The sequence below is a fragment of the Cheilinus undulatus genome, linkage group 7 (genome assembly GCF_018320785.1).
Source record: "Cheilinus undulatus linkage group 7, ASM1832078v1, whole genome shotgun sequence".
NCBI classification, from domain to species: domain Eukaryota; kingdom Metazoa; phylum Chordata; class Actinopteri; order Labriformes; family Labridae; genus Cheilinus; species Cheilinus undulatus.
Genome location: NC_054871.1, coordinates 11,455,042 through 11,470,901, shown reverse-complemented (window position 1 = coordinate 11,470,901; position 15,860 = coordinate 11,455,042). Strand labels below are relative to the sequence as shown.

The 15,860-nt window shown below is 39.3% G+C and overlaps 1 protein-coding gene across 1 annotated transcript in view; it reads left to right on the top strand.

Annotated features, from left to right (window-relative positions):
- Positions 1–11,096, top strand: part of ap1m3 (adaptor related protein complex 1 subunit mu 3) — a 59,386-nt gene extending 48,290 nt beyond the window's left edge. Inside the window, exons 10-12 of the mRNA XM_041792350.1 lie at positions 3,955–4,080; positions 4,449–4,524; positions 10,654–11,096. Of these exons, the coding sequence (XP_041648284.1) occupies positions 3,955–4,080; positions 4,449–4,524; positions 10,654–10,676 (225 nt within the window). The 3' untranslated portion in view covers positions 10,677–11,096. The remainder of the gene's footprint in view (positions 1–3,954; positions 4,081–4,448; positions 4,525–10,653) is intronic.
- The last annotated feature ends 4,764 nt before the right edge of the window (positions 11,097–15,860 follow it).

The following is a 15,860-nucleotide window of genomic DNA, read 5'->3' as shown; positions in this document are numbered from 1 at the left end:
CCTCCACCATTGTTTTTTTTAATGCAGATTTATGACCTAATAAAGGAGAAAAGATGGGAAAAGTGATGCAGAACCTCAAAAGCCTGGCCTGTGCTACTAGAAGCAGCTATCAATACACCATAAATAGAGGCAACTAACATTCAGATAAGAAAATAGATGTTAAGTGTGTGTTTTACACAAGGAATTTTGGTAATAACAGAAAAAAAATTAAAAGGTACATTTGATGTAATGTAGTTGCAGATATAAACAGACTTGTTGACCTTAGGGGGAGTTTGGAGGTTATTGCTGGGCTCACACAGAGTTTCTTACTCTACTTAAAGTGCAAAACATCTACTAGGTCACTTTATGACTGTAAGTGGAGGGTTTTTTGAGGATTGGTGCACTGGAGCGAGGGAAATCCCTTTTCAGTGCTCTGTAATTACAAATGTGCCCTTTCCTTAGGACTTAATTAACAAACAGAAAGTCTTTTCTACACTTCAGGTTTATTTGGTGGCTATTTGACCTTGCCATGTTGGTTTAAAGGACAAAATGGTTGCCCAACACCCCCTGGTTTACCATTCTATCAAAGGGGGAAGAGAGATTGTTGTCTGTTTCTGAATGGATTTCACATTCTTAGGATTTGGTTGTTTTCCTGGAGGCTCTTTCCCAGCCTCACTTGAACAAGGTGCATGAAAACCTTGTTTTATAAGGTTGTTTTACTGTTGGCTTAAACTTCTGTGGGTGATAGTCACGCCCTTACATCCTGTTTGTATGCATTTTACCTCAGGTAACCTTAGTGTGATCATGAAGCCAAATCCTGTGTTCACCCCTAAAGTAGTGAATCCATGCCTGACAGTGGACCTGGCTGTGTTTCAGCCTCCACCTTGTGGCTGTTTGGAACAGCAGCAGCTGGGTATGTTGTGCCTACTTCGTGCTTTACACACTTATGTGCAGAGGACAGAGGCTTCCAGACAGAGAGACCAACTGTTTCTGTGCTGGACAAAGCCCTGCAGGGGTAAGCCCATTACTAAGCAGGAGCTTTTTCACTGGATAGTGGATGCTATTGGTTTGGCCTGCTCCAGTTTGAGCATCCAGGCCCCAACTGGGCTCTGAGCCTGTTTTACCAGAGGCCTTGCCACCTTTGGGCCCTGTTTAGGGGGGTCTCCAGGGCATGCGTGGGTGATCTGAGGGTCATTTGTCTGGCGACACAGGAGTCTCCATATCCCATAGTAAGACATTAGAAAAAAATGCTATGAGAGAACTGTCTCTTTAACCTGACCCAGTGTAATGAAAGCTTAGGTTCTATTTTGATGTATTTGAAGTTTTAGTCAGCTCATTTTTTTCCACATTCAAAACAACACCTCCACACACAACAATCATATCACTCCATTTCCTGCTGTTCTCTTCACAATTTTAGTGTCAGTCTCTGCTGGCATGGAGCTAAAAACTCTTCTAAAGGAAATTTTAAAACTCTCAGTGAATTAATTCAGCTTGTGTTCCTTTTATCTGTCAACTTCAGATACCCTCTCAGTAATTATTACACCATCTGCCTGTCAGGGAGGGTTAGGACTTGCTCTAACTGGTGATGTATTTTGTTATCTAGCTCTTGCATGACTCTACATCACATTCTTCTCTGTCACTGTCAACCTTTGGACCTTATAAAACTGCATATTCTCATAGGACACCGTACTCAGCTTGAAATGTTTCACAGAGTTTTGGAAAGAAGGATGACTCATGGCTTGTTGTGATAAAATGCTGATAAACACACTCATTGTCAGTCAGGAAGTGTTCAGCTCTGTCCATATTTTTAAACAGCTCTGATCCATAAACATTACCATCCTGCTCATAAAGGTTTTAGAAAGGAGGCCATGTGCCTTCAGCTATTTTAGACACAATTATGAACATTTTTCACGTAACTCTAATTTAAAGGGAATGAGGATATTATGCAAAAAATCTAACGCTTTGTCATAAGCTGCAGGCAAGGATAACATAGCTAAGGTTTTCCACAGCAGCTGTATTATGGCAAGGAAGAGAAATAGTTTGATTTTAGTTCGGGTCAGTTAGTTTGAATATTTATGTTTGTGAAGTATTCAGATGACTGTAGAATGTTCATGGTTACAGCAGGTCGTTTATGGGACAAAGTCATATCTGAATAAGTTGAGGTCATTTTCAAGGTGAACTTCACAGTATATGTGTCTTTGTAAGGGCTTTTTAATGGCTTTAAAACGGGCAGCGTTCATCTGTGAGGAAGGGGTTGTCACTTTGACCAACATAACATTTTATACAAAAAAAAAAAAGAAAAAAAATATCAGACTGCATAGAGTACTGGACAAAGTCTGGGTGATGTCACCCATTTGGTCATGGCACATCTTTTAAAGGCAATCTGTGGTGGTCACCATGTTGAAAACGCTATCAAAACTAACTTTCAGTAATCAGAAAACAGACAAACAGGTCTAGAGGATGGACTGAAGCCACCTGACAAACAGCTACAAGTAGCATGTCACCACTTAATGAGCTTCTGGCTCTGCTCAGCAGTGGTGGGAAGTAACTTATTACATCTACTCAAATTACTGTAGTTGAGTAGTTTTTTTTGGGGGGGTACTTGAACTTTTTGAGTAAATTTTGAAATTTTACTTCCTCTTAGTAAGTTTTAACAAGAGTGACTGCACTGTAACTTGAGTACAATTCTCTTGTATTTTTTTCCACCTCTGTTGATCACACAGTAGCAAAAAGTGAGAGAACAATTCCACATCACATCCCAAAACAGCTGTTTTTCTGTGTTTAGGCAGAGAGTTTAGATGTGTTTTGATGTGTTCAGTTGTGTTTGGATGTTGCCTGGTGTACAGTGATCCCTGATGGGGTTCATCTACTCATGTTTCTGGTGGAATGTTGTTGTTTTTGATGTGAGACACATTTGCACCATGAGTGAAGTTATCAACCGAGTTAGAGTTTTCCCCTGTGGGTAAGGTGTTCCTAAAGGACACAAAGTGCGCATTCCTTATCAGTGTACAATTGCCTTGCTGTGAGGTTGACGCACGTCAAATTGATCAACCCCATTACTTTCTATGAACAAACCCACACTCAAACCCAAAACTATGTTTGAATAGTTTGATGTTTCATGTTTTACTTTATGGTTTATGGTTGTGTTACATGTGGTGACTTAGGTTTGTAATGTTTTCTTTAAAGAAAGTCACAACATCTTGGCCAGAGTTTAACACAGTACCTGTTAAAAGTCTAAAAGATATTCCCAAATAGCAGAGGTGCTGTTCATTTTCCCCACATTTTATTTTTTTTGCCTGTCCTCACTCAACATGCCTGTGTTGTCCATCATGCTGGCTAAGGTTGTCATCATACTTCTGTCAAAAGCTGATTTCTCCCCATGCTTGTTAGTCCAGACCAGACCAGTCAAATGTCAAACCTGAGTTATAGCAGCACCTGAACTTCACTGTGCATGTAAACTTACTATAAATTGCTCCCAGCTACTCTGGAAGTAAAATGTTTTTTTATTCTTACTTTTTAAAAACTGTTTAAAATATTAAAAATAGAGATTTGAAACCAGAGTTTCTGTCTGTACAGTCAGAATGGTCACTGATTTGTAGCAAGTCAAACAAAGTACAAACTAACAGACTCACTGCTCATGTGACGTGTTTTGCAAGATCTGTATGAAGAATGATTAACCTTTTCCTTATGCTTATCGCCTAGATAACTTTGCCTGAAGCTGAAGCCCATAAATTGATATCTGACTGGCCTTAATGTGACTGAGTAGTTTCCTCAAATGGCCCCGAATATAAAGTTTGTTTTGTTTTCGGACAAGCATCCTAGTGTTAATTGGAGTCTGACATCTGGGGACAGAACTCATCAAACTGAATAAACTTTTTCATAAGAGAGGACTTTCTGAACTGTAATGTTGTAATGTTTATCAGCTGCAGTAACAGCTCTGTGACCATTTTCTCTGCCCTGTTTTTGTATGTGCAGGGTGGGAAGGAGTACATGATGAGAGCTCACTTTGGGCTACCCAGTGTGGAGAGTGAAGAGGTGGAGGCTAAGAGACCGATCACTGTGAACTTTGAGATCCCATATTTCACTGTATCTGGGATTCAGGTTGGTTTCTGTCTTAACACTTACATTTTGCCCCCTTTAGTCTTGAGTCCTTATATTTGCTACACATCTATAAACTGCAGAATAAATGCAGCTTTAATTTTATCCAAAATGCATTGTTCAGTCACGTTTTAATTGGTAAAATAGCTTGACCAGAACCCATAAAGGTTGAAGTTAATCTTTGATATGTCTAGATCAGAATATTCAGAATCAATCTAAATATTTTTTTTGATCATCAAAGGACGGACAATATTTATTCATGCTTAAACCAGGATGCCATGAACACATTAAAGGCACACAGGCTGCATAGTTTATGCTAATTTGCACTTTTGTGCCTGAAGAAATGAAATAATCATGTGTGTGTTCCTTAGGTACGTTACCTGAAGATCATAGAGAAGAGCGGATACCAGGCATTACCATGGGTGCGCTACATCACACAAAGTGGAGGTGAGCACAAACACACACAGCACTAGGGTGCCCCTGACTAAGAATTAAAGGTGAATCTTATTGGTCAGTTTTTCTGAGAGTTGATTACTCTGTCTTTTTCAAATCTTATCTGCATTAGTAGAGATACCATGATAGGGCTCGATCCATCTTGTTTTTACTAATTAAATCCACATTATAGTGACCTTATAACAATATTACTCATGCCCATTTACAATTAAAGCTTAGATTGGGCCCAAAAATTCAAGCCTGACCCCACCCATGCCTGCCTCTGCTCCAGGATTCAGGCCAAGTCAGGTCGGTCTAAGGTTTGGGCAGAGAATCGAACTTCCATTTACAATATGGAAGAATCAAAGCGGATGATCTTAGTGAGCCTTTAGGCTTCTTATCCACTTTAACAGTACAATGTGTAATATGTAGCCTTGTAGCAATAGCATGGGTCATACATAAGGTTGGGGTCCCCCTGCAGGACTCTGCCATCTTTGACTTTTGCATTTTGCATATTTCAAAAGTACCACAGAAGCCACCAAATGATAGATCTTTTTTTTTTTCTTAATTCCACTGGTTGCAGCTGTTACCACCAGAGGTGAGCATCACAATCTAGAATCTGACCGTTACATGTCGTTGTATTTCCAGTTTTACGGACTGTACCTTTAAGTGGCAGACTGTGCTAGTTGTTGTTGAGTTGTACTACAAAAGTTGTTGACACCGCTTGCATTTTACTTTTCAGGGATCACCTTTGACTTGCTCAAAGTGCCCCTAGACTTTGGAATTTTGCCTCTGCCACTGTAAGCTGTTAGGAAACTACAAAGATTTAAAAAGCAGCTGAAATGCAGCTGCTCAGATGGACCCAAAATATGGGGCAGCCCCCCTTGAATTTTAGTATTAATACATTTAATAATAAGATACGGAGTTGATAAGTCAATATTTATATCAAAATAGCCTGTGAGTGTGATTTATTCAGAGAAACAGGTATGTATGTGAAAATATGAAACACGCCCATAGAACTGGTGTCATGAGCAGGTGTTTAGCTTGGATTGGCAGGCAGATTAAGCTCTTTCAATCAAATCTTCAAATATCCAGCTATTTGGGGTCATCCCTGATCTACACAACTATAAACCCACTCATACATATACTTACTTGGTGAAGAGTCCACTCTTTTTCGAAAGTCCAAAGATTTGTGACGAGTTGAAACTTGCAACTGTGCAACAGGGCATTCTGCAATATTTTAAAAGCCTGCCAGTTCACACTGCTGCAACTGAGGAGATGATGCATTGTTTCCAGACCAGTGCCACTCACAGTGTCTTTGTTTGAAGTGATTTGTTTCTTATGTCACTGCACATTCACATTTTATTCTGCAAAATTTCATAACACATGTAAAAACAAAAATGCTTCGCTAGCTCAGTCTGTAAAGTGACATGAGCTAAGGTGTTGCGTTGCAAAATAGTTTGAAGCCAATTGTCATTCTTGCATCCATAAAATCTCAGGTTAACCTGATTAGACAGATAATCACCACTGGTGTTTCTCTCAGAAATGTGACTTTTTGTCCTATCCGGACCTTGCAAGTGTTATTAGCTTGTAAGTATTGTCTCTTTTAAAGATAATCCCACTTACAGAGAAGTTAAATTCCAACCACATCACAGAATCAGTTTTTTATTAAAGAACATCCAGTGCCCACGTTGTGTACGATTTATGAACTCCAGGTTTTTCTGTTTTGCTCTCCTGTCATAAGTCCAAACTTGTTAGCAAATCAGAGGTTGCTGTGAGGTTAAATATGATGTTTTCTGTGGGAGAGCGGCATGAGGATCCGTCTTTCTCAAACAGCACTCAGCCTGTGCCCTAGGAGTGAACCCAGCTGTATAACATCTATCATATCCATTACTTGGGTCCATCACAATGAGTTACGTCCTCAAGGGAGTCGAATGACACTCCACAAGATGCCAAGGATGGAAACTTTACTAGCCTGTTCACCTTTGTGTGTTAGATTTCCAGATTTGAACAGGAATACTGTAAACTCAAGGGAATGCAGTCTGTTTGTTTAGGAAAAGTTGGTACAAATGTACATATTAAGATAGTCTACCTCTTACATCACATCTCTCAAAGTCAAGATGCTACATAAAGTACATAAGATAATGCTGAAATAAAGAAGAAAATGTATCTCTGATATAAAAACATGCTTGGTCTCTAAACAGATCAGACACCATTGCATATAAAAGTGACAGTACATTGGGGAATGCAGTCTGTTTGTTTAGGAAAAGTTGGTACAAATGTACATATTAAGATAGTCTACCTCTTACATCACATCTCTCAAAGTCAAGATGCTACATAAAGTACATAAGATAATGCTGAAATAAAGAAGAAAATGTATCTCTGATATAAAAACATGCTTGGTCTCTAAACAGATCAGACACCATTGCATATAAAAGTGACAGTACATTGATGAGACAGCAGCGAAATCCTTCTCAGCAGCTCACTACATTCAATGGGGGACAAATGGAAATGATATGGAGATTGAAGTCCAGTATCTCCACTGGACCGCAGCCAGAAATCCTTAAGTTTTGCAACTGCAATGCGCCCGAGGAATGAACCTGACTCCGTAACATCCATCATATCCATTACCTGGACGTGTCAGGTACAAGTCGGGGGCTGCAGAGGTTGAGTGATGCCTAAAAGTGCCGGGTGGCTCCCAGAGTGGCACTCAGGGAATGCCAAGGTTACTATTTCCTCACTGTAATATCAGCAAAGAAGCAGAAGAATGGTAGTGAGAGGGGGGAGAGAGAAAATAAGGACAGTGTATGAAGATGAACTTATTGGGGGGGGGGGGGGGGGGGGGGCACTATCACCTTTCTCTTATTGTTAACATCAGCAGCATGGAGAGGGAGAGGAGACGCTGATGCTCACATTTCACTCAGACTCACTCGCACTGATTAAACAATACTCTGATACTGTAGACGGACTGCACTGACTTATTAATGAGTGATGAACAGGCGTTTAGAAGCTGTACTGTACAGCATTATGAACAAATATCTGACTATAAGTGGTCAGAAAATGATCAGGCAGCATCATGCTGCTGCTCAGAGATTTGAGCGGTCCCTCTGGGATAAATACAGAGTATTAAACCTCTCTCTGTGTACAGCAGTATTAAATAATCTCCCTCAGACATGGATCAAACTGCACGGCAAATGCTTGAATGAGGCTTTTTTTTCCTAAGGTGCTTTTGGTTGGCATTGAGTAGTAACAAAAATAAAAGTGAGGATTTTTTTTAATCCTAAAAGTTGCATTTATTTTTCAAACCCAAGGGAAATTAAACTTTTTAACCTTTTATTCTGAGTCATACTTCACAAATACACAGAAACAGGGCCTACCTGTATGTACATGAACAAAGAGAGATGCCAGAGGGAGGCAGCTGCACATGAAGAAGTTAAGAGTCAGGCTGAGCAATTAATTGAACTTTAGATTAAATTGCAATATGTCCTTATGCAGTTTAAAAATGGCAGAAGATTTAATATTTCAACACTGCCATGGAGTACATCTACTTCTAAATAGAGAGCATACCCAATAGATAATACAGAAATTATGAGTATAATGAGCATACACATAATTTTTCACACAGTTTTGCATGGACCACTACACCACTGACCAGGCTCATGTTGAACAGCCATCTGCTGAAGCTGTGTTAGGGGGGAAAGAGAGGGCAGTGAGATGTAGGAAGAGGATAAGGAGCTGTAGAAAGAGAGAGAGGAGGAAAATGCAGAAGAGGAGAAGCAGAAAATACAAAAGGAGCGCACATATAGATGTAGAAGGGAGAGAGAGATGCAGAAAAAGAGAAGAGGAAGGTACAAAAAGAAGAAGATGAGAATGATGTAGGAAAAATGGGGAGATGCAGAAAGAAAGAGGAGGGAGATGCAGAATAAAAGAGATGAAGGAGATGCAGAAAAAGAGACAACAAGTATGAATCAGATAAATTTGTGGCTGAAGTTTCACTGTCTGTATACATCTTCACATTTTTGATGAATGTATTTTGAGATCAGCTGCTTTACTATTGGATGAAAGGGTTGGTTGCATTTGCCTTACCTTCCTTCTTGTTTCCTAGTTGTTTTAAGCTTCTGCAAGGAACTTTCTTTCAGTTTGTCAGTTTTGGTGCCTCTGTGGATGAGGTGATGCATATTAACACTGTGCTGATTATGATCTGTACAAGTAGTGTTCTTTCAACAAAAATGTCCTACTTTCTTTTAAAGGAACAATACGTAGATGATTTGCTCTGAAAAATCTACAATGACATTATTAAATGCTTAAATCAAGAATAAAGCATCAGTAACTAATTTATATGTCAAGTATTCACAAAATTATAACAGCTTCATTGATGCATTAGTAAAGCAGAGTTATAAACTAATTTACATGACATTGTGTAACAGGATGTGTTACACAGCTTGGTTAAGCACAACAGTTACACACATTGCTTGAAGTTGATGCACTTTCACTTTTCTCACATACACATTACAACAACATAAATACATTTGTCTCTGAGTTCACACCTTTCCACTGCTCAGAGACTTCAGGTACATTTCAGTCTTTCTAAGTTGGACACAAAAATCTCATCTAGTGAGGAGCACAGCCTCACTGCTCTGCAGAGAAAAAGGGAGCAACCAGCTCAGAGGAAACACCAGTGTCAATTAACTGTCTCTGCTCACTAAACCACTTCACACAACTCTCCCCTGCAGCTGAGCTTAACCACACCCCACTCCCACCCATTTCTACACTGGTGCATTAGTAAAGAATTGGTGAGTACTTATCATTTATAAACCATTATTAACTAGTTTATAAGTCATTTATATTAAAAAAACAAACAAACTAAAAAGCATTCAATGAAGCATCAGTAAGCCTCAGTAAGGTGGGGTGGGTAGAGTAGGGTGTACTAATCTTTGCTAATGTATTAAAACTTTCATAACTATTTCTGTAAATCTTTGGCTCTCCTCTGGTGGGTCAATACTCTTTTTGTTTTTGTAGATAATACAAAGAGATTACCACAGCTTCCAATCCGGCACCAATAAGAGTTTAAGAATCAGAAAATGTGCAGAATAAAAATATGTTTTAGTGTTTAAGGTATGTTATTTAAAAAATCCCTATAGCTTTTATGATGCATAATAAACACAGTCATAAGTCTGTTCTTGATAAAACCTGATGTTTACCATGCCAACTTTCCACTGCAAGCATTTTGAGAGTTAGATTTTTCTTGCAAGAGCATCACAACAGTAGACCAATTTCCTGCCCGTTGTTTCCACCGATCACAACACAGCAATTTAGCACCAAACCCAGTTATGCCAACATGTTATACAACATGCCAGCCCCACAAATATGGAGACAGAATATCTCAATTGTCCTCGTGTGGCAGTTGCAGTTTAGACGATCAGGACTGATCTCACTGCCAATGGCGCAAAATTATTTACATTTTTTAAAGTGGGGAAAAAAGAATTAAACGAAATATTTAATTCAAGTTTTGTAAAGTCTGGCCCTTTCAGGGTCTTCCAAGATAAAAGCTAGCCCTTGTACTAATGTAGTTGGTGAACCCTGGTTTAGGAACTCTTAAAAAAAAACACTACAGAGGGTCATTAAGCATCATCTAAAACTCATTCAGAGGAAAATATCAGCTATTATCTGGATAAAAAAGGTTTTTGTCGCTTCATTATCAGAACCCAGAACTGAAAGCTCCTTTCAAAAAAGACTAAGACTTATGGTGTACTGTATTATTCAGTCCTGCAGCGTTGACATTTCCCTTAATTGTTACTAAATGTGTCCACCTGAAACCATGGTAACAGTCATGACTAATAGGACATGTAGTACTAAACCTGAGAACAGAGCTGGCTGTGGCTTGTGGAATCTTACATGTAAAGTTATACACTACTTAATCTATAACTGCTTATTCCAAGTCTGAATTTGTATAATTGAATATTTATGTAAGTCAGTAATGTGTTGAATATTAGTAATTTGATGTAGTAGAAAGCCACTCCAGCTCATATTGGTGCAAATCTTGTTTAGGGATTTAATAGGGCTTATATTGGCAGTGATGTGCTGTGAAGGGCCGACGAGGGGAAGAAAGCCGTGTTAATGCTCTGCTGTTTCATTTCTTGGCAGATTACCAGCTCCGGACAAACTAAAGGGCACAGATGCTGCTAGACGAATGGATATTTTCTCTCTCTGTCTGTCTTCCTCACTTCGCCTCTCCTCACTCTGCTTCTCCGACTCTCTGGCTGAACTGGACAGCAGAGGACAAGTGCATGAGGATGCCTGATTTTTTTTTTTTCTCATTTCCCACAAAAACAAAAACAAGACATTTTTCTTTTCCCATCAGATGGTTTCAACTCAGACAGGAGAGACTGCCGCACCACCTGTGGACTGACCTGTGATTATTTTCTAAAGGCCTCCTCAGGACTCCGACTAAATGTTTTAATATGTGAATAATGAACTGATGACTTTGTGACACAGTCTGGTCCTGACTACATCTCACTTCCTCACTGCTAATGTAGTGTCTTTTAATGTAATTTAGACCCAGTAATAGTCAAAGTACATTATTTTTCCCACCAAATACATAAGAAAAAATGGGAATTATTACAGAAACTGAATCCTTATCTTTTAGCAGGTATTTTAGGGTAGCTTTGTACTGTGTAAAGGCCTGTGTCCATAAACAGTGTTTCTTATTGCTAGGTTACAGAGGTTGATTTCTGCTGACCTCACTATCATACCATACGATTTTTTTTAATAGCTTTGTGAGCTTTATATATTTTCTACAGATGCATTGATCATTATACTGATGTTTGGAGGGAGATATACTGTTTTTATAACTTATTTTGGTGTAAGACTCCCATTATTCCATTTTTTCTCCCATGGTTTACCATAAAAAAACAGATCAGAGCTTATCCAGCAGTGGGTGGTGGGTAGTAAACCAATATCAACACCACCACCACCGTGAAATGGATTTTGCAAGACCATCATTACCAGTAAAAATGCATGCATTGGGCTGTATTGCACGTACAAGGCACAGCCAATGCCACCAATAGCTTAAAGAACTAGTCACGATATTGGATTAAATAAAAGTGGTGCAACACAGAGTGATAGTTTAAGTCCTACCATCAGCATGTTTCGCTCTGAAACTTGAGTGCAGCCAGTTAGTCTGAATGTTACCCACTTGTGTCAGTGTAAAAAACGTGAAACACAGTAATCCGGTAACACAAATATTCTTTCATTTCCAAATTTGATGTCAATAATAGCGACAAGATAAACAAGTGTGGTGTCTTTGAGAGTGTCTCTGTTGGCTTGTCTGGGGCTTGAACATAAGCTGTGTGCTTCAATGGATCAGCTCAGTTTGTCTTTAGCCCAGCACTGCAAGGGATGATGGGTACTCAGTAGTTCCTGATTCCCTTCAATCTTCTCCACTAAAAAAACAACACTTTTGTCCTGAAGGTCTATCATTGAAACTGTCACATATCAGAACGATAGTGAGACACTTTTGTCAATGCAACACCACGAAATTAACGATACCATTATGTCTCTAACTAATTCCGATGTCAAACTGATGCATCAGTGTATCCCAGTATTTTCCTTTATTAAAGGAACTAATGCCAAGAAAATATGAATATAATTTAAAGGAATCTTGTCATGGAGTAAGTAGCAAACCCAGAATCTTTACCCTTGAAAAGATGAGTCAGATTGGTTTCACTTCTGCTACGTTTGTTGACAAGGCTGATCTCAAACTGCTGTCCTTTTTTGATTGGTCAGTGCTGGAGAATCGAAATTGATAAGCACCCCATTTTTCTGAAAGTTAAGCCATTTCCAACTAAGAGTGCTGTGAAAGATGCAACAAAGGACAGATGGCCAAGTGGTTAGGTTGCACCCCATGTACGTAGGCGGCCCGGGGTTCAAGTCCAGCCTGTAACTCTTTCACCATGTCATTCCCCATTCTCTCATTCCTGTTTCAGCTATATCCACTGTTGTTTCTCTACAACAAAAGGCAAAAAAGCCCAAAAATTATTTTTAAAAAAAGGTAGAGCGCTAACGGCCATGGACTACATTTGTTTTGCATTGGAAATAAATGCTGACACAACAAAACGTGGCAGTTATGGACACAGGCCTTAATCCAACAGGTTATGTAGTGCCAATACTCTATGATTTGATTGATGTTTGCCATTTTTTAATACTTATAGGCCATAATTTTGTAGGTGTGGGGATATTTTTAGCCTAAAGTGTGCCATGAACTTTCTTCTTTGTTGAAAAGTTACAGCTACCAAACTGCATCAGCATCTTTGTGTGTTGTTAAAGGAGTTTATTCCTCACATATTCTGTCCCTTTATGTCCACTTCTTATCCATATTTACTCCTTTTTTACTCCAGTTGTTAATCTCCACCCCTCTCAAAGGCACATGTTTTGTAGGAACCTTTATATTATGTTTATTGCCTTAAAATAATTGCCTCACCTTTAGCACTGTGAATATAATCCCCAGTGCCCTGAAACCAACACCAGCGACCAGATCAATGATTAATAAGGCACAATATTGTCAGAGGTGTCGTCAGTGTAACATAATACCGTCGACGCTCTCCCGTGGGGGCTGTATCCTCGTCCTTTTGCTCAGAATCAGCCTGCAGCTCTAGAATAGTGAGCACTGTGCCGAATTTTTTGTCATATTTTTATCTGTGTTGTTTATACTGTACTGGTGAGTCCCCTGTAGGCAGACTGTGAAGGACAAAGCTGGGGATAGAGGAGGGGTTGATAACGGTAAAATAACCTAAAGGGATTTCTCTGCTCAGTCTGAGAATATTGACAAAATGTTGATCTCATTTTTTTCCCATGACTCTTTATTTTTTATATGTCAGCCTCTCCAGGCCTCTGTGCATTTTCAAAGCAGTCTGTGGTGTAATTCACTCCCTGGTTGTGTTGTGCATGCACTGCACCACTTCAGCTCAGCTGCACTGCCAACAGCAAAGAGGAGTCATGTGTCGCTTTATTGCATCTCTGCTGTTGAAGTACAGAAGCTTCTTTTACAATCATTCCATTATGACTGGTGTGGGGACGATTTTCAGACACCATGGGGATTGTTATGAAGTGTGTGTTAAAATGTGTTGTCTTTAATTTATCAACTATTATATGTGGATAGGAAGCAAAGGGATATATTTGGAAATAAACTGTTTTTTTCTATCTTGTTTTTGAACTCCTGATTTTTTTGGCATGTTTAAAGGAACATTTTGTATCTTTCTTGAGCCAAACACTTCCATCAAAATGTTTTAGATGAATAATTCTGAACTACAGTGGTGCAATGGGCAAAAGTTTAGGACAGTTGCAGTTATCACAAAACACTCCTTAGCTCCATGTCTTAAAAAACTACATGTTTACATCAATTTAATACCACAGAAAAAACTTTTAATTTGTTTAAACTGATTGTTTTACCACTTAGGACCCTCACACAGCACAGGGACACTATTTTAATCACTAAAATTTTAGCTATAACTCAGCTTTGGGGATGTTTAGGAGAATCCTTCCCTCTTACACCGGTGCCAGGAAGGTCTACAAAAGTTCTGACCGGCTGAGCTCATCAAACCTTGTCTTTATAGTTCTTGCTTTGTGCACTGAGACACAGTCATGTTGCAATAGAAAAGGGCCTTCTTAGAACTGTTGCCACAAAGTTGGGAGCATAGCATTTTCCAAAATATCTTGAAGCATTAAGATTAGCCTTCATTGGAGATAAGGGGCCTAGCCCCAACACTAAAAAACAGCCCCATACCAAACTTCACATTTGGGACAGGGCAGTCAGGCACGTAACGTTCTCCCAGCATCTAACATTTCCCATTTAAATATCTGGACCAGCATATGACAGGAAGGAAATGAAGAACACTGGTTAGGAATCAGTGGAATCTTACTCCATTTGTGGAAATGGAGTAAGGTTGGTATTATAGCTCTATGGATCTGCAAGCCCCATCTGGAGTTTTTCAATGTAACTTGACACCATGTGCACACAACCTGGGCTGAATTTAGATAAATTCATGTTGTCTGTTCTGACTGTAAGTCAAAGTTATACAAACAGATATGAGACCAGCTTCAATACATACAGTGAAAAATTACATGAGTGGAAATTGTGAACAATGGTGAATGTAAATGTATGAGGACTATGCCTTCAGCAGGTCATGGCAGCCAAAGATAACTGATGTTTAACACAGCACTTTCAAGCATCATTGTCACCATCTTTAATCACTTTTAAGTCTTAATATGTGAACATGTTGTCGTTGCTTACTTGAATTACAGTGATGGATTTGAATTTCAATTTCTACTTTTTAATAATAATTTTTTATGTCTTTCCAATGTTTATTTCATATCCTCGCCTTGCTAATGATTTCATGACCTCTCTGTTTTAGTTGGCTGCTTCTCTGAGGCACTTTGTATCTTAGATTTTGAAAAGTTGTCATAAACAAATATTATTACTTTTATAAATTCCATAATCAATCCAAATTATACTTTGATCAACATAGATATATACTCTTCTACCGCTAAAACATACTGCATTTGGGGCAAACTACGCAGAAACATTTCCACTGGAGCCAGAGTATGTTATCTGAGCCTATTTTGTCTGATTTAAGTTGTTTTCTGTTGAAATATTTTCTATTTCTTGGCCTGAGAGAAAAGCTCTGAATCCTGTCCTCCCACACAGCCTTCTCTATCCTCTCACTATCAGACCTGCCTCCCTCCTCTCCTCGCTCACCTCCTCCTGCTGTCATGCATGGATACACAACCTGCCTTTGCGACTTTATACTGTGGGTCAAAAGACAGATTCATGTAAGTAAGGATTACAGGATTTCTTTGTGTGTGTGCTCCGTCTGAGTGTGAGAGGGAGCGTGGTACTAGTCTATGCCAGCCCCTGCAGGCCGCCGCCTTGTGCATTGTGCCTTCAGTTTGCCGTCCGTCATCACTCCAGCAATGTTTAACAGTGTGACCCTTTTGTCTGGAGGATATATAGGCGGTGCGTATGTGCAGACAGATAAAGAGGCAGGACTGACTCACACAAAGACACAATGCGGGACATTTTGTGAGGTTTTTCTGCACGGCGGTGTGAGGAATGACTCTCAAAGGCATTTAAAAATACAAATGGCCTTCATTTGCCACTGTGCAGTTTTTCTTAATAGTGTTTATTCCTAAAAAGTGCCCTTTTTTTTTGCTCAGGAAACAAATGAGACTCCATAATAAGAATGCAGCAGCCTCAGCATATAGCTTCTCCTCTTTAGTGGAAGATGATAAAGCATATTGACAATCCAGTCCAAACTTCTGCAAGCACATTGAAATTCTATGACTGGCCATGTTGA